At 49.9% G+C, this 26,567-nt stretch overlaps 1 protein-coding gene across 5 annotated transcripts in view; it reads right to left on the bottom strand.

The window, feature by feature from the left end:
* gse1b (Gse1 coiled-coil protein b) overlaps positions 1-26,567 on the bottom strand; it is a 608,766-nt gene that overhangs the window by 85,797 nt on the left and 496,402 nt on the right. For all 5 annotated transcript variants that reach the window (XM_078210578.1, XM_078210579.1, XM_078210582.1 and 2 more), the window contains one exon: positions 2,499-2,717. In XM_078210578.1, the coding sequence (XP_078066704.1) occupies positions 2,499-2,717 (219 nt within the window). The remainder of the gene's footprint in view (positions 1-2,498; positions 2,718-26,567) is intronic.

The following is a 26,567-nucleotide window of genomic DNA, read 5'->3' as shown; positions in this document are numbered from 1 at the left end:
CCAACAAAGCTCCTCTCATTCTGACCGTTTGATCACCGCCAATTTTATTTGGTCCATCTTTGGTGGCCATGCCTTCTGTTGCTTGGGCCCTAGCTCTGTAACAACCCACCTCCATCTCTCTACCTTGCCTTCACCCTTTTAAGGCACTCCTTAAAATCTACCTCTTTGTCCAAGCTTTAGCTCATCCCATCTAATATCCCTCCATGTGTCTTGGTGTTGTATTTTGTAAAAATACAGCACGGTGTCACGCAGTTGACTGCCTCACAGCGCCAGGGACCCGGCTTGGGTCACTGTCTGTGCGGAGTTTGCACATTCTCCTTGTTCTGCGTGGGTTTCCTCCGGGTGCTCCGGTTTCCTCCCACAGTCTAAAGATGTGCGGGTTAGGTTGACAGGCCATGCTAAATTGACCCTTAGTGTCAGGGGGACTGGCTAGAGTAAATAAGTGGGGTTACAGGAATAGGGGGTGGGTGGGATTATGGTCGGTGCAGACTCGATGGGCCGAATGGCCTCCTTCTGCACTATAGGCATTCTATGTTCATAATGTATCTCTGAAGTGCTTTGGGATGTTTCATTGTGCTAAAGGCACTATATACACATGGCAGCACAGTGGTTGGCACTGCTGCCTCAGAGCGCTAGGGACCTGGGTTTGAATCTTGCCTTGGGTGATGGATTGGCCGTGATAAATTGCCCCTTAGCATCTAAGGATGTGTAAGTTACGTGGATTGTATGGTTTTACAGTCTATCAGGCTCAATGTTTGTGCAGGATCACAGGACTGGAAAGGAACATGGTGATCCACCAGTCCACAAAGCACTGCACATTGCAATCTCTTGCATGTTTCAGTCACATGCTCTGTGACACAGTGGTTAGCACTGCTGCCTCACAGCGCCAGGGACTCGGGTTCGATTCCCACCTTGGGTCACTGTCTGTGCGCAGTCTGCACGTTCTCCCCATGTCTGCGTGGGTTTCCTCCGGGTGATCCGGTTTCCTCCCAGTCTGAAAGACGTGCTGCTTAGGTGCATTGGCCTTGCTAAATTCCCCCTCAGTGTACCCGAACATGCGACAGAGTGTGGCGACTAGGGGATTTTCACAGTAACTTCATTGCCTATTTGTGACACTAATAAAGAAACAAATTCCTAGACACTCCAGCAGTGCTGCTCTGTCCGATAATCCCTTTGGGAAAGCGTAGGACAGATTTTGATGCTTGCAGATTTTAACAGCTGAATAGAACATTCAGTGCTTGGTTAAGGGGAGGATTGAAGAGGACATCTCGGGACTCTCCACGAACTGGAAGGGGCTCCTCCTCCCTCCAGTGCACTTTCACTCCAATGACAGCAGGACCCTTTCATTTATTTGAAACAAGACAATCCCAGTTCATTCTTGAGAGCTCTGATTGCTTGCTGCACTCGCCCTCTGCCCAGTGTCAATCCTGTTTAGCTGTTTCCCTAATCGGAGGACACAATGTACCAGGGTTACGGCACAAATCCAATGTAGTTTCTCCATTTACGTGGTGTGTTGTAAGACTTCCCCAATCTCTGCAATCTGCCCAATTGCAGTCTGATAGCAGCAGAACAGTGTGAGCCAGGCCCAGCAAAGCTCAGCCGGCTCCTGTTTCCCTGCTGCGACTCACGGGAGGACAAGAGGAGCTATTGCCTTCTCTTGACTGAATGTGCTGAGTCTTGTACTGTATGCTGGCCACCCTCTGCTGAAAGTCAGTAAAGTTGTGGGGCCACATAGGACTCAACAGTTGAGGTTGACCCTATCCTCACCATTCTCCCCATACACCATATTTTAACAGGAGGCTATGGATTGAGAGCGAGCGCGGGAACCTCTTGACTGCTGAGATCAGCCACTCAACACAGATCGGGCACTTTCATAGAATCCCTACCGTGCAGAAGGAGGCTGTTTGGCCTCAATCCCACCCAGACCCGTAACCCCATGTATTTACCCGCCTGACACTGAGGGGCAATTAAGCATGGCCAATCCACCTAACCCGCACATCTTTGGACTCTGGGAGGAAACCGGAGCATCCGGAGGAAACCCACGCAGACGCGGGGAGAATGTGCAAACTCCACACAGACGGTGACCCAAGCCGGGAATCGAACCCAGGTCCCTGGCGCTGTGAGGCAGTCGTGCTAACCACTGGGCCACTGTGCCGCCCTGGTGTTCCCCTGAACTGTATGGCCCTCCTCCACACTGAATTTACTTATCTATCCTGCCACTTGCCGAATTCGTGTAAGGATTTGTGCAACAGGAAAGGATTCCTGAGAAACGGACAGTGAACAGGAATCGTCTGTTCTCACATGCAGTTGATCTGATCAAACCAGACCATCTGTACCAAGGGTTGCTGGTGACCTTTTGTGAAACCTTGCAGTAAAAAAACCCAGTGCAGATAAGCAGCCCTGTGTCTTATGGTACATCGCAGCGGCAAAGCATTTGTCCCTAATGTGTGACTGAATGGTTCGTTTGTTCTCTCTCTCTCTCTCTCTCACTCACTCACCTCTGGGTTCCTCTGCTTGTTTGGCGAGTTTGCGGAGAGCGGCTGCAAAGCTGGCAGAGTGCGCCGACGGGACGGACAATGTGCTGTTGGCCGCCGGGCTGCCATTGGGCACTATGGAACCATTGAGGGAGGATGGGTTGAGGGGGCTTACGGTGGCAGTCGTCCGCGTCGCAGTCGAGATCATTCCTAGAGAAGGTGACTTTGGCTCATGGCTCATGCCTGGAGAGGTTCGGAGGCGAGGCGGGGAGGGGGGAGGGAAAACAGAAAAAAAAAGGAGAGAACAAAGATTTTAGATGGGAAAAATAAGTGCTAAATCCCTCCTCCTACAAAGCATAACCAGGCTAGGTGAAACGTAGGATAGCAAGTGCTTAATATGCAGTCATGCGCTGTACTTGTAGCATTGTACTGCTACATGCTTCTTTAACTGTAATTCCTGACAGACTTTTGGAATACAAGGTAAAAGATTTTCAAATAAAGTGCTAAAACACACACACACACACAAAAGACTGCATATGAACATATGTATACATTTGACCACAGTCACACATATACACTCACCCACATTCCTGAATGTATGCATATACACACACAATCAGACAGAAATATTCATGTGCATGCACGCAGACACACACACACGCATGCTCACACACACACGCTCACACACACACGCATGCTCACACACACGCTCACACACACACGCTCACACACACACATACGCATGCTCACACACACACACACATACATATACACACACACACGCTCACACACACACACGCATGCTCACACACACACATACACACATACACACACACACGCATGCTCACACACACACGCTCACACACACACGCATGCTCACACACACGCTCACACACACACATACACACACACACGCATGCTCACACACACACACACATACATATACACACACACACGCTCACACACACACACGCATGCTCACACACACATACACACACACGCATGCTCACACACACATACACACACACGCATGCTCACACACATACACACATACACACACACACGCACACATGACTGCGTGCAAGATAGATAACACTGACATTTTGTCAAGCGCATCAATTCCAACATCTGACCCCCAGCGTCCTCTCACCAAAGCAACACTCGCATCAAACATGACACGAATTACGTTTTCTCATGAACCCGTGACAGGAAAGTGCTGTCACAGGTTGAGAAATGGCCATGTCTGGGAGAATAGGTCTGGGGGAGCCATTGCCCTCTGCCCACCTTGTGGCCAATACATTACGGATAGCGACATGCAGCAGCTGAAATGCAAGCACCGAGCCACTTAGACTGGCACGGCACTGCCGTGGCATCAATGGGATATGTCTGGGGTTTTCTTTCAACTCTGCACCACCGCAAACCAAAGTTTTAAGACACGGGCTGACAAAACGTCTTGTTTTTAAGAGAAGTTTACTTCTGGTGCCAGGTCATTGTGTGTCAAACACAACTTAACTCCTGTTACAAGTGAACTGGAATGCTCAGCTTGGAGTGGAACACCCGCGCTGCGAGCCAGGTTACTGTGGCGAAACAGTGGTTAGCACTGCTGCCTCACAGCGCCAGGGACCCAGCTTCAATTCCAGCCATGGGTCACTGTGTGGAGTTCTCCCCGTGTCTGCATGGGTTTCCTCCAGGTGCTCCGGTTTCCTCCCACAGTCCAAAGCTGTGTAAAGATTAGGTTGATTGGCCATGCAAAAACACGCCATGCTAATCCTCCTTAGTGTCAGGGGGACGAGCAGGGCAAATAAGTGGGGTTACAGGGATAGGGTCTGGGTGGGATTGTTGTCGGTGCAGGCTTAATGGGCCGAATGGCCTCCTTCTGCACTCCAGGGATTCTATTCCGTCTGCAAGCTGGTTCACTGCAAAGTAATGGCAGCAAGTGGAGCCCAGTTATTTAGATACAGGTAACTCAAAGCCACATCACACTGTAATGACATAGAATGCCCAAGGTATCACATAACAACAGCAGACAAAATATCCGGTTCCTCATCGTCAAGTATATGTCCAACATCTTTTTAAATAATTTATGGAATCAGCTTCCACTTTGCAGGTGGACAATTCCCAGTGAAATGTATCGTTTGCAATGATTTTGCATGTATGACTACTGGATGTTAGAAGGTGGTAATGATTACTGGGACGTTATATAATGGTTATGTTTCAAGTACTCTCCTTTAACTTAAGGTAAAACAGACTGTTCTGGGAATGGAGCCAGTGCACTGAACTCTGCTTGGTGACAATCCCATGTGATCTGGTTGATATGGGGCCCAGGTTAAAATCTATAGAAAGTCAGGTGCGAGCTTTAACACCTGGGCACAAATGGGGGCAGCAGTTTCTGTTGTCCAGGCGCTCAGATTTCCGGGGGCAATTAGACCTGAGAGCTGGGGAAGACGGCCCACAATAGATAGGTGCTGCTTTGCCAGAGAGAGGAAAAGGACTGCTTTTAGGGCAAACACCAGCAGAAGGCTGGTCAGAACGCAACAACCGCTTAAGGAAAGGACTGCGAAGAGTGAAAGGCCACGGAATCTCCAGTTAAGCTCAAAGTGTTGAGCGAAGGGGACGTTGCTGAAAAGGAAGATTCATTCTGTTGAAGAAAGGAGGAGAACCTAAAGTTAAAGTTTGTTTATCAGTGTCACAAGTAGGCTTACATTAACACTGCAATGGAGTTACTGTGAAAATCCCCTAGTCGCCACACTCCAGTGCCTGTTCGGGTACACTGAGGGAGAATTTAGCATGGCCAATGCACCTAACCTGCACATCTTTCGGACTGTGGGAGGAAACCAGAGCACATGGAGGAAACCCACGCAGATACGGGGAGAACGTGCAAACTCCACACAGACAGTGATCCAAGCCAGGAATTGAACCCGGGTCCCTGGCACTGTGAGGCAGCAGTGCTAACCACTGTGCCACCGTGCCGCCCTTTAATGCTGGAAGGATTTGGACATTGAACTCAAGACTGCATGTCTATGGAGAGTGTGGTATCATGTATAAATGCAGGGTGGAGTTTTTCATAGTGTTAAGAAGTTAAGGGAGGGAACAGAATACCTTTGTTGCTGTTTAGTTGCCTACTACATAATGTTTAGTCAATCTTGATTTCAGTTGGTTTGTTGCAGTAAATGTCTTAAAACACGAAGGGCGGAATTTTCCGGCCACATTTGCCCCAAAACCGGAAAATCCCACCCGAGGTCAACGGACCATTCCATGGTCTGCTCCTCGCCCGCTACAATTTCCATCATGGGCAGGATGGGAAAACTTCCCAGAAATCTTTTGTGCAATTCTTTTCATGGGTCACTGGGTATGTTTTGCCTCTTAAAAGTTCTCAGTCTCTATGGGGATGGTAACACTAGTCTGGCGACTGACTCACTTGCCTGTGGGAATAGTCTTTCTTTTCTCTGCCTACTCAATCAAAGCCTCTCGTCAACTTGAAAACTCCGATTGAGTGACCTCTTAATCTTTTAACATCCTGGAGATCAAGATAGAAGGAAGGAAAGAGCAAGTTGTGCATTAAGCAGTGGTAGAGCAGGAGAGGAGGGAAAACCCACATCAGAGAGGCAGCAAAGAGACGATGAGAAGGAAGGGCGCGGGGAAAGAGGGGGAGACACCAACAGCAGTGACAATCAGGATGAAAAGGTAGACAGTTAAAAGGCAACAGCATACCTGGAAGGGATAATTGAGGGGTGCAGCATTTAGAGAACTGGAGGGTGGAACTGTGTACTTGTGGGGGATGGCTGGGCAAACAAAACAGTGGTGATTAAAGGTAGTTTCTCGATGGTATTATTGCCTAGATTGCCTAGATTGAGGTGTAGGAATCCTACATCCCATTGTACAACAGTCCAATGGAATGACTGTTTGGGCGTTTTAATGTCTGGTGAACTATTAGTTGGTATGGATGGGTTTCACAAGCATCTACCGACATAATCATAGACATTCCAAAGAGGAAGTGAAACAATCCCACACAAAACTCCTGGCGTTCCCTTTGAAGCAGCGGATAGAATGTTGCAACACAGCAACACGGGACGGCACGAGCACAGTTTTAAAGTCAGTCCTCTGATTGGAGCCGGTGGTGAATGGGGGGTGGGCGGGTGGACAGAGGGCAAAGGGGGAGAGGGCAAACACTCAAATCATAGACCACAGTGTGGTGATTTTTTCTTGTAGCAGTATCCTGGAGATTATCGTTGAATCATTGAATCCCGACAGTACAGGAGGAGGCCATTCAGCCCATCAAACCTGCACTGACAGCAATCCCACCTAGGCCCCATTCCCCACCTATTTATGCTGCTATTCCCCTGACACTCAAGGTCAATTTAGCATGGCCAATCAACCTAACCTGCTCATCTTTGGGCTGTGGGAGGAAACTGGAGCACCCGGAGGAAACCCACGCAGACTTGGGGAGAATGTGCAAAGTCTACACAGACAGTGACTCGAAGCTGGGATTGAACCTGTGTCCCTGGCGCTGTGAGGCAGCAGTGCTAACCACTGTGCCGTCCAGCCACAACACTTTTGCGAGAGAGGAAGAAAGAAATGTCAGCCCCACAATCCTGCTCCTCACGCCTGAGGCCACAACTAACATCAGCGAGTAGAAGTGGGTATCACCGAGGGACAGAGGTGGTCGTCACATGTGTGAAGTCGCCCCTTGGTCAAGCTTGCAGAGAACCCGGTGTCACTTACTGAACCATGAGGGAGCACGCGGTTAAAACCATGGGAGGGAGAATTCGCAGGGAGCACCTTTCCTCATGGTGATTATTTAATGAGCCGTTAATGAACAAAACAAAAATAAATTATCACCTGACCTGACCAAGGGGACGGTTGCAGTTGCAAACATCGCTCCCTTAAGACTCAAGAGTGGAAATGTTACACATAAGCAGTTGTAAACATTCTGACGGCAACACTGGTCTTCATGGCATCACTAGAAAAGCTTTGGAATCTGAAAAGCTTGCATAGTGGCCTGGACTACACAGTCAGCCAGTTCTGCTGTCTGGCGAAAAATAGCCGAGGATTATGATGAAGACCGTGATTCCGATAGACAAGAAGAATGGTAGCACTTTACCAATAAGCGATTGTTCCGGGAGTGGAAGTGAGGGTGTGGGGGTGGGGGGGTGTGGGGGAGAGAGAGAGAGAGAAACATTATTCACTCCCTTAATGGGCTGCACAACATCCTCCATACAACCAAACAGTTCTGCGTCTTCAATTCCAATTCACAGCTTCAGCACTTGGGAATACATTACTTTCCACGGTGTATGATTGATGAGATGTGATTGCATGTATACGTGGTTGCAGGGACGGTGGGGGGGGGGGGAAGGATGCTTGGCGTTCAGCATCTGGGAGGGTAAGGAACTGAAGCTGGCCCTCAAGGTGCACTGGAACCAGAGAGCTCCGATCGGTGAGACGGTGAAGTACAAAGCCCTCCCTGTCGCTTCCTCCCTCACGTGTGGCTCGCTGCACTCCGTGCTCTTGAGTCTCAGGCCTCACTTTATTTCGATCCCCCCTCCCCGTCCCCATTAATTCCGCCAAAGCCATTCCTAATCACAGATCCACCGATCCCTGCCGTTCCCTAATTACAAAAACCCAGTCGCCAGCAGTCTCCTGACTTCAAACCACACTCTGCGATCACCATGCGCTGTAATTACAAACTAACAGTTTGGATGAATTTTCTTTTTACTGGATCCATGCAGAACCCCTCCTGGATAATTATACCCTAGGGCGCCAGGCTGGCAGGTCTCCTACTTAATCGGAGCTACACATTTGTGTCCTGCACTTCATAATAATCTCTCTTGACAATTTTCATTACAATTGGAAGAATGTTGAACAAATAAACAGTATTATTTAGCTGCCTCCTTCATCTCAGACAACCTTCCATCCCCTTGGGGCTAGTGCTCAGCATATTAACAGTGATAGGCCACTATGTATGCGGCACACATGACAGCATCTGACATTCAGCTGATCTCTCTACAGCCAGTTGAATTCTGAGGTCGATTATAATAAAACTATTGAACTTACGGCAATTTTCTTTCCCCCCATAATGTCCTCATTTCTTTTAAAATGCTTTATTTTTCTCCATTTCCTCGTTCTTTGCCAGTCAATTCACGACTGTCACCTCAATTTTTTTTCTCTTTAATTTTCCACATTGTAGGGCGGCACAGTGGTTAGCACCGCTGCCTCACAGCGCCAGGGGTCCGGGTTCAATTCCGACCTTGGGTCACTGTCTGTGTGGAGTTTGCATGTTCTCCGTGTGTCTGCGTGGGTTTCCTCCGGGTGCTCCTGTTTCCTCCCACAGTCCAAGAAATCATAGAAATCATAGAAACCCGACAGTACAGAAAGAGGCCATTCGGCCCATCGAGTCTGCACCGACCATAATCCCACCCAGGCCCTACGCCCATATCCCTACATATTTTACCCGCTAATCCCTCTAATCTATGCATCCCAGGGGCAATTTTAGCATGGCCAATCAACCTAACCTGCACATCTTTGGACTGTGGGAGGAAACCGGAGCACCCGGAGGAAACCCACGCAGACACGAGGAGAATGTGAAAACTCCACACAGACAGTGACCCGAGCCGGGAATTGAACCCAGGTCCCTGGAGCTGTGAAGCAGCAGTGCTAACCACTGTGCTACCGTGCCGCCCGTGTACGGATGTACGGGGTAGGTTGATTGGCCATGCTAAATTGCCCCTTAGTGACAGGGGATTGGCAAGTTAAATACATGAGGGTTAAGGGGATAGGGCCTTAGTCGGATTGTTGTCAGTGTAGGCTGGGTGGGCCAGATGGCCTACTTCTGCACTGCAGGGACTCCATGATTCCACGGAGTGGTCCACGCTGGTTTTTATGCTCTACACAAATTCCCATACCAGCTGAGGTTATTCTCAACCTTGCCCCTCGCCTGAGGTGTGGTGATCCTTAGGTTAAATCACCACCAGTCAGCTCCCCTTTGAGGGGGAGAGCAGTCTATGGTCATCTGGGACTATGGCGACTTTATTAAAGATACCTCTCAGTTCTGATAACAGCTTTTAAGTCAGCTTTGCACTTTCTCCGATCTCTCCATTCCTCCAGGTAAGCAGACAAGGAGGAATGGTCTGGAGTCTCCAAGAACTGGAGAGACTGGAGATAGGGTCCGGGTGGGATTGTTGTCAGTGCATGCTCGATGGGCCAAATGGCCTCCTTCTGCACTGTAGGGATCCTCTAATAATCTCCAGGATAATGTTACCAGAAAAATTACCCCATCATTAACACTCAGAATTCTTTCAAACAATTTTGCTTCTTTGCTTTAAGAGTCATCGGGTGGGATTTTATGGCCTCACTCGTCCCAAAACTGTAAAATCCCACCCATTGACTGCCCCCTCGCCCGCACCGATTCCCGTGGCGGGCAGGATGGTAAAATTACGGCCATAGAATCACACTATACAGTAGTGGCCCTTCGGCCCACCGAGTCCACACAGACATGTGTGAAACACCTGACCTCCCACCTAATCCCATTTACCAGCACTTGGCCCATGGCCCTGAATGTTATGATGTGCCAAGAGTGTTGGAAGCCAGTGAAGAATAAGCCGGTCGGGTTAAAAAAGACCCTGTCCGCTTCCCAACTGAGCACTGCACCGTGAGGATGGGCCGGTTGCACAACCAATCCAGGAACAGGGCTGTTGGAGAGAGAGGAGGTCGTGTGATGAAAGCTCCAGGAATGGATCCAGCCAGAATTGGCAACTCGAGATGACGTCTCAGGAGCACACCATTGCATCTTCACAGAGCATCTGCTTCGCTTTCCTCCCGCTACCAGCCCCGCCACACACACAGGGAATAATACCCAGTGCACAGCCAGTTTCAAAACTAAACAGACGGTAGGAATTTGAAACTTCACAAAACAATACAAGGAACTGTTTGTAAAAGTAACAAGCGTTTTCTGTCCGTGGGCTATTGTAATAAATTGAGATACGGGACTGGCTCTCCTTTCCATGTTGCTTTTCAGATGGATCTATATTTTATCCCAATGCCAATTTAGACCATAAGACATAGGGACAGAATTAGGCCACTCGGCCCATCGAGTCTGCCCCACCACTCAATCATGGCTGATTTTTTTCTCATCCCCATTCTCCTGCCTTTTCCCCATAACCCCTGATCCCCTTATTAATCAAGAACCTATCTATCTCTATCTCAAAGACATTCAATGACCTGGCATCCACAGCCTTCTGCGGCAAAGAGTTCCACAGATTCACCACTCTCTGGCTGAAGAAATTCCTCCTCATCTCCGTTTTAAAGGATCGTCCTTTTAACCTGAGATTCTAGTTTTTCCTACTAGGGGAAACACCCTCTCCACGTCCACTCTAACCAGGCCTCGCAGTATCCTGTAAGTTTCAATTAGATCCCTTTCTCTATGAACATGTCTGTGTTCTTCACTGGCTGCTAAAACACCCCACGGTGAGCACAATTTTGGAGTTTGCAGGCATCACAAAACTCCATGGTGAGGAGTGATGTACCCCCCTTGCTATGCCAGCACCCGGATCCATGAGATGACCAGGCCAAGTACCGCTCCAGGTCAGACATAACCTTGGGCTGCACAGGAGCGTACAAACCCGGGCTGAGATTCTCTCGCCTCCCTGCAGCGTTTTTCTCAGCAGTGGGAGGTGGCGTTCTGTTTGCTGGCAGCGGGATCCTCTGTAATTCCCACTGAAGCCACCCCGTGCCACCAGGAAACCTACAGCAGGGGGTGCTCCACCGGCAGGAGCAGAGAATCCCAGTGGCCTGGACGGCCGGAGAATTCCGGCCCTGATATCCAGTGCTCTGGATTTTTAGTTCCCTCCAGGATTGGTAGTGAAGTCAGGCCAGAGGAAAAATGCTTCCACTGACCAGCATCTCACCTCCCAGCCATTAGTGCAGGATTACCCCCCCTACACACCGCGTGTAGCTGTCTGGGTTCTTGAAGGGTCAAAGTGAGACCAATTAATGGAGGCTGACTGAAGTTTGCCCTGCCTGCCTGGGTGCAAGAGCAGCCACAGGTTTCTCTGTAGAGGAGTTACCCCCTGTCCGCCCACCCGACCTATCACCCAACCACCTGTAATCCACACTAGTGGTGGCCTGGCTGCTGAATCTATCGTTTAATTAAAGTTTTCAAAAGGTTGGCAAGAGGGTGCTTCCATTTCTAGTGTCCTCCCTCTTATTTACCTGGCATTACAAACTGTTGCCCCTCTCAAGCGTGATGGGCTCTGATTGGCCCTTTCAGACAGGTGCCCACTTGCCCATTTAGTGGCCGTCTCCCCGTCCCCTGGGTCAGCTTTGCCACCCACAAACAGCCCCCACCGCTGATCCCTGTCCAGGGAGAGAACATGATGTGGAGATGCCGGCGTTGGACTGGGGTAAACACAGTAAGAAGTTTAACAACACCAGGTTAAAGTCCAACAGGTTTATTTGGTAGCAAAAGCCACACAAGCTTTCGGAGCTTGCAGGGGCTATAGAAGGGGCTAAGAGCTCCGAAAGCTTGTGTGGCTTTTGCTACCAAATAAACCTGTTGGACTTTAACCTGGTGTTGTTAAACTTCTTACAGGGAGAGAACATTCAGGCTCCAGTCAAATTGATGAGATACCCTGACTGTGGACATTCCCTGGGAGGCACTGCCTGGCTCGATACCAGCAAGGACAAGGTCTGACAACAGCGGGGACTGAATCTCTAACTTTCCTGCACTGTAATATATGGCACGGCCTAATGAGAATCTTCATTGCAGACATAACACGAGCAATCTGGGCAATGCCATGTTAAACAGGGTAACAGGGTGATACTATGGACATGGATTTGATAACAGTATTATATTCAAATGAAGCACTGGAGGAGGGGGGAACCCAGCATCATTTAATGAACAGATATTGGGGGCCTAAGGAATGAGGTAAATGGGCTGAATGGCCTCCCTCATCTACAACAATGCACATGGTTGCTTTAAATATGTGAGCTGATGCAATGCAAAGCCACAGCTCCAAAGAAAATAAAACAAACAAACCCTCAATATGAATCACGTTGAAACAGTCCCACCATTAAATGAAGTATCCGTACTTTGGGACTGGAGTGAAGGGAGTGTTAGACTGTTTATCCCATTGTCCGCTCCTGTAACACATTCCTTTCCAAATCCATCAACCATTCTAACACAGTGTGAGAGCTCTGAAGCCTTAATGGAGGGTCCCAAGGAATTCTACCGTCCCACCAGCTTTGCGAATATTGAATGATCTCCAATATATGAGAAGCCTGCAATCGTTCACATTACAAGAGTCAATTAGACGGTAAAAGGTTTTTTTTTTAAACAATACATGTTTGGCTTCCCTTAGCAACATGGACTTGGTAATCGCAATGGTTGCAGAAAGTACTTGTGTGTTCAAACAGGCCAAGCATTATTAACAGTGAGTGCAGTGTTTGCCCGAGGCACATTCAGTCCTCCTATTATACCAACGCCTTGCCTCCTCATCCCAGCTGAACCTGTTACATTAACTGTGTCCAGTCAATCATCACCCAGCTCCGAGAGAGGGAGAAACAAATAGAAAATGAAAGGGTTGAGAAGCGGGGGAGCTGGGGTGGGGGGGACGAAACAAAAACAAAATCAATGTCCTAGGATGTCACGGAAGGAGTTTTTGCTGTTTTGACAACGCTGCAACTGTCATCATCTATCTCCCCGCCATCTCCAAATAAAACTACACAGCATTGGCATTTGTGCATCAGGACAGTTTGCACTCAGTGCTTCTTCACTCTGCTCTTGTTGGATACTTTTTGGAGTGGCACGGTGGCACAGTGCCGCTTCACAGCACCAGGGACCTGGGTTCGATTCCCGGCTTGGGTCACTGTCTGTGTGGAGTCTGCACGTTCTCCCCGTGTCTGCGTGGGTTTCCTCTGGGTGCTCTGGTTTCCTCCCACAGTCCAAAGACGCGCTGGTTCGGTGCATTGGCCGTGCTAAATTCTCCCTCAGTGTACCCGAACAGGCGCCGGAGTGTGGTGACGAGGGGATTTTCACAGTAACTTCATTGCAGTGTTAATGTAAGCCTACTTGTGAAGCCAATAAATAAACTTTAAACTTTAAAAAAGATTGAGGGGATTTTGTTTTCCTGATGGAACCGGTAGTGGCCATGATGTGGAGATGCCGGCGTTGGACTGGGGTGGGCACAGTAAGAAGTCTCACAACACCAAGTTAAAGGTTTATTTGGAATCACCAGCTGATGAAGGAGCAGCTCCGAAAGCTCGTGATTCCAAATAAACCTTGTTGGGCTTTAACCTGGCATCATGCGACTTCTTACTGATGGAATCAGCCAGTTCCACGTCTGGCTTTCAGTTCCCCTCCAGCCCCCATTCACCGCCTTGTCCCCCACCCAAAGACACAGACACCCCTCTGTGCGCCACCCAACTTGCTATTCTTTCATTTGTGAACCTCGGCGGTGAATGTTGGCCTGTACAACAGTACTTTGATGCATGTGGCTTGTGCTATGGCCCACCAAGCACCTTTCGAGAGTTACAGACTGGCCTCTCTCACTGGGCAATAATCAGGTACTGAAGTGAATATACTATTTCGGAGAAAGTGGGAGATGAGGCCATTCGGCCCCTATGCGCCTGCTCCGTCCATTCAACATGATCACTGTTGATTCTCCGGTTGGAATTTTACCGCCCCGCTAGGAACTGGAGCGGGCGACGGGCACACAACGAGACGGACCATTGACCTCGGGTGGGATTTTACGGTTCCAGGACGCAAAATCCTGCCACCTATCTCAACGCCATACCCATTGACACCTTTAAAGTCCAGAAATTTAACTATCACTTCCTTAAATATAGTCACTGATTTGACCTGTGCAGCCATGTGTGGTAGAGAATTCCACAGGTTCACCACCCTCTCAGTTAAGAAATTGCTCCTCAGCTCAGTCCCAAATGGCCGGTCCCATGTTCTGACTCTGTGACCCCCCCTTGTCCAGCCAGAGGGAGCAACTTCCCTCCATCCAGTCTGTCCAGCCCGTCAGAATCTTATATGTTTCAATCAGATCCCCTCTTATTCTTCTACATTCCAGTAACTACAGGCCCAGTCAACCCAATCTCTCCTCACCCGACAATCCTGCCAACCCAGGAATCAGTCTGGTGAACCTTTGCCGTACTCGCTCTGTGACAAATATATCCTTTCTCATCACTAATTGGTAAGGCGTCGTAGTTAATGACTGGAGACTCGGGTACGTGGGTAGAGTCTTGCCCCCTCTGCTTTCCAAAGCACCATGGCACGGTATGCCAACTCATAAAACTATCCCGGGGCCATACATGAAACAGACAAGGAATTGAGGTGAGTTTGAACCAATTTGTGTTCAAACTGGCTTTTCAATCTCTGAGCTCAGACAGGAAGGGAAATGAGCCAAGACTTGACTCACTGTGACAGCCCATGGAAACTCTAACCTGCACCAAGCTTCAGATCACTGCTGCAACAAAGCCTAATCAGGAGCAACATGCACTTCCAGTGAAACCCAACCTTCAAAATCCATAGAATCCCTGCAGTGAAGAAGGAAGCCATTCGGCCCATCGAGTCTGCACCGACTCTCCAAAAGAGCATGTTACCCAGGTCCAACACCCACATTCTTTATCTCCGCAACCCTGCATATTTATCCCACTACTCCCCTAACCTACACATCCCTGGACATCAGCATGGCCAATCCACCTAACCTGCACATCTCTGGATGGTGGCTTCCACATTAAGGAGGAATCACACGTTCACGTGGACTGGATTGCCTGAGTAAGTGTGTTGGGGAGAATGAGGGGATATGCATACAAAAGGATTTATAATTCAAAAGGAAACCTCTGCAGGGCTATGGGGAATGGACTGATGATTGTGAAAAATTGGATAGCTCTTTCAAAGGGCAGGTGTGGGCATGATGGGCTGCAAGGTCTCATAGAATCCCTACAGTGCAGAAGGAGGCCATTCGGCCCATCGAGTCTGCACCGACTCCTTGAAAGAGCATCTTACCCAGGCCCTATCTCCGTAACCCTACAAGCTTACCCCCCTAATCTATACATCTTGGGACAATAAGAGGCAATTTAGCATGGCCAATCCACCTAAACCGCACATCTTTGGACTGTGGGAGGAAACCGGAGCACCCGGAGGAAACCCACGCAGACACGGGGAGAATGTGCAGACTCCGCACAGACAGCGGCCCGAGGCCGAAACTGAACCTGGGTCGCTGGCGCTGTGATGTCAACAAATACTCTGATTGGGATAGCTTTTCCCAACATGTCTTTGGGGCCTTTCGCCTCACCATTTCAAACTGGTGTCTGACAGGCTCGGCGTGTCTGCTTGTGAATATCCCCCCCCGTCACCCCTCGACCTCCCCAGTAAGACATGTCACTTGAGGCATGCCATTGGATTACTCAAAGGAAACGGTTACCCACAGGAGCGAATCCCCTCAGAGCAGGCAGGCTGCTGTGCTGCTCCCCTGCAGCCGACACAGCTCTCTCCGTAAGAGTGAATTATGAAACTTACACTAGACTACAAAGGCCGACTAAAAGGCACTGGATAATGTTTCGCCGCTGTAACCAGCCTTAATTGTCAGCTCTTAGCCGGCAAGTCGCGGGGCCCTGCCTTAATGTGATCAGCCACTTTCTTGATCCAGTGTGACCTCCACCTTGCTCTGACATTTCTCTGATCACACTCAGTGGCTAATTGAGAGTGCAGTCTTCAGAGAGCCCCCTGTACTGAGGCGCTGGCTGGCTGGTACCACCTTTCTGCTCACAGAACCAATCCCAGGCTCGTGTCACGATACCTTGCGAGGTCCTGTTTAAGCGCCTTGCCTTAATCACAGCAATCCATGCTGAGCCAAAGAGACAGTACACCAGCAAAACCCTGCCATTACGCCATTAGACTGCTGCAGGCAGATTGATATTGTTGTGATGTGGTCACCCTAACACGCACTGTGCCATTAACACTCGTCCTCAATTGATATCGGAACCAAGGCGAGTGCCTCAGTGTCACGTCCTCAAAGCTACTTAACAACATCTGCAGATCACACTGTTCAGTTAATAGCTCTCGGGGAGGTCAGCACCACTTCGAAATGGGCTGCTGCTTCTTCTCCTGTGGATATGTGTGTGAAGGCATTGGATGTGGAGATGCCGGAGTTGGCCTGGGGTAAGCACAGTAAGAAGTCTCACAACCCGGTGTTGTGAGACTTCTTACTGTAAAGGCATTGGAGCCAAGAGAGGAGACTTCAGGTCTCAGCTGCGGCCTGTGAGGGGGCCTGGCTTGGATTTGGATTGTGACAATCGGCCCTGTCTCCTGGAATCAGCCAAGGGGCTGGAGGGGAAATCAGCCGGGTTTCCTGCTCGCGATCATGTTGCAAGGTGTACTTGGGCAAGATCATCAAGTGAAAAAGCTGCCGACATTCAGGCATCTACATTGACGCACCGAGGGTGAGGACCTGACCAGAATCTCCTTTTGTGTGGCATGGGGGTGCCAGGGGTCAGTGCCAGTGAGCGAGGAGGCACGCAGTTAGAGGGAATTTGGATCACACCTTCCACCTGCACAACACATACACACACACACACACACACACCCCGGAACACACACACACACCCCGGAACACACACAAACACCCCGGAACACACACACACCCCGGAACACACACACACACACACCCCGGAACACACACACACACCCCGGAACACACACACACACCCCGGAACACACACACACACCCCGGAACACACACACACACCCCGGAACACACACACACACCCCGGAACACACACACACACCCCGGAACACACACACACACCCCGGAACACACACACACACCCCGGAACACACACACACACCCCGGAACACACACACACACACCCCGGAACACACACACACACACCCCGGAACACACACACACACCCCGGAACACACACACACACCCCGGAACACACACACACACCCCGGAACACACACACACACCCCGGAACACACACACACACCCCGGAACACACACACACCCTGGAACACACACACACCCCGGAACACACACACACACCCCGGAACACACACACACCCCGGAACACACACACACCCCGGAACACACACACACACACACACCCCGGAACACACACACACACCCCGGAACACACACACACACCCCGGAACACACACACACACCCCGGAACACACACACACACCCCGGAACACACACACACCCCGGAACACACACACACACACCCCGGAACACACACACACACCCCGGAACACACACACACACCCCGGAACACACACACACACACCCCGGAACACACACACACACACACACCCCGGAACACACACACACACACACACCCCGGAACACACACACACACACCCCGGAACACACACAGAAACACACACACACCGAAACACACACACACACACACACACCGAAACACACACACACACACACACACACACACACCCCGGAACACACACAGAAACACACACACACCGAAACACACACACACACACACACCGAAACACACACACACACCGAAACACACACACACACCGAAACACACACACACACCGAAACACACACACACACCGAAACACACACACACACCGAAACACACACACACACACACACACCGAAACACACACACACACACACTGAAACACACACACCCCGGAACACACACACACACACACCGAAACACACACACACACACACCGGAACACACACACACCCCGAAACACACACACACACACACACACACACACTGAAACACACACACCCCGGAACACACACACACACCGAAACACACACACACACACACCGGAACACACACACACACCCCGAAACACACACACACACACACACCGAAACACACACACACACACACTGAAACACACACACCCCGGAACACACACACACACACACCGAAACACACACACACACACACACTGAAACACACACACCCCGGAACACACACACACAGACACCGAAACACACACACACACACACCCCGGAACACACACACACACACACACCGAAACACACACACACACACCCCGGAACACACACACACACACCCCGGAACACACACACACCCCGGAACACACACACACCCCGGAACACACACACACACACACACCCCGGAACACACACACCCCGGAACACACACACACTGGAACACACACACACACCGGAACACACACACACACCGGAACACACACACACACCGGAACACACACACACACCGGAACACACACACACACCGGAACACACACACACACCGGAACACACACACACACACCCCGGAACACACACACACACACCCCGGAACACACACACACCCCGGAACACACACACACACACACACCCCGGAACACACACACCCCGGAACACACACACCCCGGAACACACACACACTGGAACACACACACACACCGGAACACACACACACACCGGAACACACACACACACCGGAACACACACACACACACCCCGGAACACACACACACCCCGGAACACACACACACACACACACCCCGGAACACACACACCCCGGAACACACACACCCCGGAACACACACACACTGGAACACACACACACACCGGAACACACACACACACCGGAACACACACACACACCGGAACACACACACACCGGAACACACACACACCGGAACACACACACACACCGGAACACACACACACCGGAACACACACACACACACCGGAACACACACACACACCGGAACACACACACACACCGGAACACACACACCCCGGAACACACACACACTGGAACACACACACACACCGGAACACACACACACACCGGAACACACACACACACCGGAACACACACACACCGGAACACACACACACCGGAACACACACACACCGGAACACACACACACCGGAACACACACACACCGGAACACACACACACACCGGAACACACACACACACCGGAACACACACACACACCGGAACACACACACACACCGGAACACACACACACACCGGAACACACACACACACCGGAACACACACACACACCGGAACACACACACACACCGGAACACACACACACACCGGAACACACACACACACACCCCGGAACACACACACACCCCGGAACACACACACACACACACACCCCGGAACACACACACCCCGGAACACACACACCCCGGAACACACACACACTGGAACACACACACACACCGGAACACACACACACACCGGAACACACACACACACCGGAACACACACACACCGGAACACACACACACCGGAACACACACACACCGGAACACACACACACACCGGAACACACACACACCGGAACACACACACACACACCGGAACACACACACACACCGGAACACACACACACACCGGAACACACACACCGGAACACACACACACCGGAACACACACACACACACCGGAACACACACCGAAACACACACACACCGAAACACACACACACACAAAAGACAGACACGCACACATACACACAGGAACACATGTATACACAGAGCGGCACACACGCGCACCCACAAAGGCACATGCACACACAAGACAGGCATGTGCATACACACAGGTGTGCGCACACATAGGCGCACGCGCACACAAACATGGGCACATGACCACACAAACACACACACACAGGAACATGTGCACACACAGCAAGGCACACGCATACACACAGGCACATGCACACATGGGCACACACACATGCAGGACAGGTCCATGCACGCACACAGGTACATGCACACACACACACACACAGGCGTGCACACATACACAAGTGCACGTACACACACACATACAGATGTGCGTACACACACACACATACACACGAGGCCTCCATGTACACTCAACAGCAAGAAAAGGCAGCAAAGCCCTGGTGGGACAGGGAGAATCTGTCCGTCCCCTCTGAGGCCCCGAAGTCAGTTCATTTATTAACAGACACAGGAGAAAATAATCAAACAGCCCTAATTGGTTTATTGTTAGGAAACAAAGATCCAATCCTGCATCAAGTTACCTTATGGTTTGCCCATTCAAATAGTTAACAGTAACAAGTAAATAGATTTAAAATACTGACGTGCACATTCAGAGGTCCGCAGATTTATCACAGAGTTGTATGTCAAGTCCTTTAGCAAACTTCTAAGGAAGCAAAATCCATTTTCGAGAAGGTGAACGATGTCAGTACTTGGAGACATACATATACACGCTCTCTATTCAATGACACCACTAAGCACTCCCTGGCCAAGTTTATTATTGCTTATAGACAAAAGCTAAAGCTCTCTGCTCGCTGCACTAATAATGTGTTGTTTAACCTCCTGACGAAGGGGTGACAGTCCCATTTCCCACACCATCTATCCTTCTGCTCTCTGAAATTGGCCAGTCACTGTGAAATTATGGGCTGCCTTTTTTTTCCTCTGCTGGAGACTCACACGCGCTGGGAACTGGACAGAGAAAATCCAAATAGATCTAACTCGGGATCCTGATCAGAACTGAGGCGCGGAATCATCCACTTCATTCTGGTACTCAGAAAGACACAAGCCATTCCCCCCTCGTTTCATTTCATGGCTTAGAAGAAAGGAAGGTAATATTGAGGACTTGACCCAGCAGAGTAAGCACGGGTGCTTGCCGAATGTCAATATAAATGCATTCATTCGAGAGTATTTTGCAGCATGATGCTGTAATCAAGTATCACGTGCTTCACGGAAACCAGTTTTGGGCGGCACGGTGGCACAGTGGTTGGCACTGCTGCCTCACAGCACCAGGGACCCGGGTTCCATTCCGGCCTCAGGTCACTGTCTGTGTGGAGTTTGCACGTTCTCCCCATGTCTGCATGGGTTTCTTCCGGGTGCTCTGGTTTCCTCCCACAGTCCAAAGATGTGCGGGTTAGGTTGACTGGCCATGCTCAATTGAACCTTAGTGTCAGGGGGATTAACAGGGTAAATATGTGGGGTCATGGGAATAGGGCCTGGGTGGGATTGTGGTCGGTGCAGATTTGATGGGCCGAATGGCCTCCTTCTGCACCGTAGGGATTCTATGATTCTTTGTCTTGCTGTATAACTTAATGCTTCACTCAAAAGCCACAAAGGGTACAGTTAGAGTCACCACTACCTCGTCCAAGTGGCACCCTCTCCAGGTACAAGCATGTCACGACCGAACGCAATCCAGTCTTTGCCTAACATTCTCACACCTGTGTCTTTACAGCAGCAATCCCCAGAGAGTGGGAATCCCTTCTTAAACTTGTCATGTGGTGGGGCAGCTTGGTGGCACAGTGGTTAGCACTGCTGCCTCACAGCGCCAGGGACCTGGGTTCGCTTCCCGGCTTGGGTCACTGTCTGTGTGGAGTTTGCACGTTCTCCCCGTGTCTGCGTGGGTTTCCTCCGGGTGCTCCGGTTTCCTCCCACAGTCTGAAAGAAGTGCTGCTTAGATGCATCGGCCATGCTAAATTCTCCCTCAGTGTACCCGAACAGGCGCTGGAGTGTGGCGACTGGGTGGATTTTCACAGTAACTCCATTGCAGTGTCAATGTAAACCTACTTGTGACACTAATAAATAAACTTTTAAAAACTATTTGACTTCACCAGGCATCACAATGAAACACGATCCTTCCCTCCCCCAGCATCCATGCCCACATTTTTTGCATCAGGGGTTATGCAACAAACAATGTTACCAATATTCACCCTCCCAATCCTTGGACAGCGGGGAGGAGGGGGGTTGGAAGGGCGGGGGGGGGGGGCTACTGAGGCCAACTGTGGGGCCTCAAGTACCAAGCTGGTTGATCAAAGCTGGAAGTTTCTAGTCTCTCAGCACCTCCTGTGTTCTTGCTAAGCCATCAGGCACTCTTCAAAATGACAACATGTGAAATATTAAATTTAAGAATTCACGCTCACTATACATCAAGGCAAATGCGTCTCCAGCAATCCCGATCATAAAGTGGCCCTGGCCCTGGCAAAATGAGGTACAATTAGCCGACTACATTAAAGAGACTCCAGCAAAGTGAGAGCTAAAATGTAACGCAGGCAATCTGGTGACACGCCTAGTCTTGTGTCAGGGGTTCAGAAATAATGTCGTTTCCATGGATGCTCCTCGGTATGTTGGGAGTTACTCCTCTTATCAGCTTGGCCTTTCCCTTTCAACAGGGAGGGCAGAATTTCCTGACAGTCAGAGCAATTGACCCCATGTTGACACTATAGTTAAGAAAGCCCCACCAACGTCTCTACTTTCTCAGAAGACTAAGGAAATTTGGCATGTCAGCTACGACTCTCACCAACTTTTACAGATGCACCATAGAAAACATTCTTTCTGGTTGTATCACAGCTTGGTATGGCTCCTGCTCTGCCCAAGACCACAAGGAACTACAAAGGGTCGTGAATGTTGCCCAGTCCATCACACAAACCAGCCTCCCATCCATTGACCTACACTTCCCGCTGCCTCGGAAAAGCAGCCAGCATAATTAAGGACCCCACGCACCCCGGACATTCTCTCTTCCACCTTCTTCTGTCAGGAAAAAGATATAAAAGTCTGAGGTCACGTACCAGTCGACTCAAGAACAGCTTCTTCCCTGCTGCAGTCAGACTTTTAAATGGACTTACCTTGCACTAAGTTGATCTTTCTCTACACCCTAGCTATGACTGTAACACTACATTCTGCACTCTCTCGATTTCTCTACGAACGGTATGCTTTGTCTGTATAGCGTGCAAGAAACAATACTATATGTTAATACACGTGACAATAATAAATCAAATCAAATCAAATTAATTATTGTTCCACATGGTCACCGACTGACATTTCTTTAATCTCCAGTCTTGTTTGCCAACTCTCTCTCTCCCTCTTTCCTGATCCCCCTGAGCAGAGGTGAAGACCCCCAAGAAGCCACCACTCATTACAGTCCACTTAGCACCTTCAGAGGTCAGAGGTCCTTGCAGTCAGAGGTCGGCCAGTAAAGGCCTCGCGTCAGGCAAAGCGAGAGGCTTTTGAATGTGGGGACTGAGCCTCACCTTAAAGCAGAGCTACTCTTGCTGCGTAACTCATTAAGGAGGGATTGCCTCAAGGCTGCCCCAGGGCAAGGGGCAACTCAGGCAACGACAGCCCCATTGAAAATAAAAGAACCACAAATGAGAATAATACAGACTCTGGTGCAAAAATCCAAAGCTGTATCAAAGCTACCCCTGTCAACTATCCGCAAGTATATTATTTGGCAAGTCAAAATTCTATGCAGTTTGGAAAAACAACAAAAAGACAAGCATTCATGTCGTAAAAAAATCTGTCAAATAAACGTTAAAAAAAAATGTCATCAAAATAAATAGACAGCATCAATAGTTCATTGAAAACTGGGCAGAACGGGTGAGACTAGGTCAAACGTGTTATTTATGTCTTTTCAAAACACCATCTGCAATTTGAATTGGGTCTCATATTGAGAGGATGAGCAGTCCCTATGCCTGGGGCAATAGTGGCATGCTGGCAATCACACTGAATCTGACAGTACACACACGCTCTCACACACACATGCACGCACATGCGCACACACACATGAACTCTCTCACGCACACATGCAAGCACACACACACACGCACACACATGTGCACACACACATGAACTCTCTCTCGCACACATGCAAACACACACACGCACACACATGTGCACATGTGAACCCGGACACACACCCACAAACTGAATGGCTCACTTGACAGCTGGACTGCTGGGGATTAAGATTGATGACTTGCTCAGAAGCTCATGTCAAAAGCCACTCTTACTGTACACACATGCGCCCATTGTTACCAGAACCATTATCTTTTGTTTCCAATTCACGGTTACAGGGTTCACGAAGATGCCTGAATACTGGGATACTCAGGAATCAACAGCAGCCGTCCAATGCGCAGGCCACGGACAAAATATTTGCAGTGAGTTCTGGCCGGGTCACTGCTGTCAAGTAGCCAGAGGGTTTCAGGCTCATTCTTTGCTCCTAAATCTATCAAAGTTACTCAGTAACAAAGAAGGTCTATTGTTCTCACTTGACAAGGAAGGGTCTGATGTGACCCATAACTTCCCTCTCCCCCTTCCCAGTTCCAGGGTCTGAATCGCAGTCGCACTGGCCAGGAGTGCGCTGGCCTTGCGCAATTTAGCAAGATAGAAATCATAGAATCCCTTCAGCACAGAAAGAGGCCATTCGGCCCATCGAGTCTGCACCGACCACAATCCCACCCAGGCCCTACCCCTATATCCCTACATATTTTACCCGCTAATCCCTCTAATCTACGCATCCCAGGACACTAAGGGGCAATTTCAGCATGGCCAATCAACCTAACCCGCACATCTTTGGACTGTGGGAGGAAACCGGAGCGCCCGGAGGAAACCCACGCAGACACGAGGAGAATGTGCAAACTCCACACAGACAGCGACCCAAGCCGGGAATCGAACCCAGGTCCCTGGAGCTGTGAAGCAGCAGTGCTAACCACTGTGCTACCGTGCCGCCCCTAACCACTGTGCTACCGTGCCGCCCCGTAGTCCGCCAGGAGAAACCATTCTTTAGAGTTGTGCTAGCAGAGGATGGTGAGGCTGCTGGAGGTGGCCGCACTTCTCACCTGAAGGTGACAATTCGCGCTGGAGGGGTAATGCCCCATCAGTGACAGCATGGGCTATTCAACCACAGGAGCTATTACATTTCAGACAGGACAGACAGCAAGCAGGGCTGGGTAGCAAGGAACTGATGGAAGCACAGCCCAGACTAATTCGGAGAGAGGTAGTGAGAAGACAGCGCAAAGTCAAAAAGACTTGGTTGCGGCAGGGGGAATGGTGTTCAACGTATTTAAAGAGACAGCTAAAATCTACCTCCATTCTAACTGACTATCCACCGTATAAATTCTTAATAGAAGCAATCCTTTAATAGCACCCCAACTTAGTGGTGTCACTCTATGGGAATTATAGCACTGACTTGCTGCCCTTCATTTAAATGCCTGCCTGCTCAAGAATCCATGTTAGACTTATCCACGTGGAGAAGAATGATTTATTCCAGCTTTCGAGAAAGAGCAATGTACTGAAGTAACGGTGAAGTTGTCATAAATCAATTAGGGACAGGATTTAGAGGTGATACTGCACATTGATTATTTGGAAGCCTCGTTCGGAATGACAATGAACATCCTCTAAAACACTTGCATGATCCATCTCACTTCACTGCTACACTTTGCTACTTAACCCACGCCGCCCCACATTCCCCGCCAAGTAGGAGCCCTTGTGTTGCACTCCCCAGTTAATGGGCAGCTGCACTCCTTTACAACCATTTAACTGCTGTTTTGCATGTATTTCAAATTCTAATTGCTCTGCGTGGTGTGCCCGAGGAAGACGCATGAAAGGATGGGGCACATTTGTGCTTCACTGCTCTGCTCGTGATGGCGCTCTGAGTGATGGGGAGAGGGGAGCAGGGGAGAGAGGATGGAGTTTTGTCATGGACTTGCATGGCTGTTCCCCATAACAAGCTAGCTCACCACCTCTCTCCAAGTGGCTGTTCTTCTTGACTCAGCAGCGGACAACACAGTGCAGGCGTAGAGCCATCGCAGCCTATCCTTAGCCACACGTGTTCGCTTTGTGATAGGGAGTTACGACGCAACAGTCAGAGCCTTTAGGAGTGTAAACTTCCTCAGTCAGAAGCACCTGAAGCCTTCCTTGTCATCCCTCCACTCTTAACCATCGCCACCATTGTACAGGCGTTGGCGAGGCCGCACCTGGAGTACTGTGTGCAGTTTTGGTGTCCTTATCTGATGAAGATGTCCTTGCTATAGAGGGAGTACAGCGAAGGTTTACCAAACTGATTCCAGGGATGGCAAGTCTGTCATATGAGGAGAGATGATGTGGAGATGCCAGCATTGGACTGGGGTGGGCACAGTAGGAAACTCCGGTGAATATAATCCGAACTGAATTAGTCTCTCTTCATAGTAAGAAGTCTCACAACACCAGGTTAAAGTCCAACAGGTTTATTTGGTATCACGAGCTTTCAGAGCGCTGCTCCTTCATCAGGTGAGTGGCTGATGGAGGTGGTGACCACTCAGCTGATGAAGGAGCAGTGCTCCGAAAGCTTGTGA

Source organism: Mustelus asterias, chromosome 4 (genome assembly GCF_964213995.1).
Source record: "Mustelus asterias chromosome 4, sMusAst1.hap1.1, whole genome shotgun sequence".
In the NCBI taxonomy this organism is placed as follows: domain Eukaryota; kingdom Metazoa; phylum Chordata; class Chondrichthyes; order Carcharhiniformes; family Triakidae; genus Mustelus; species Mustelus asterias.
This window is presented reverse-complemented; position numbering and strand designations above follow the sequence as displayed.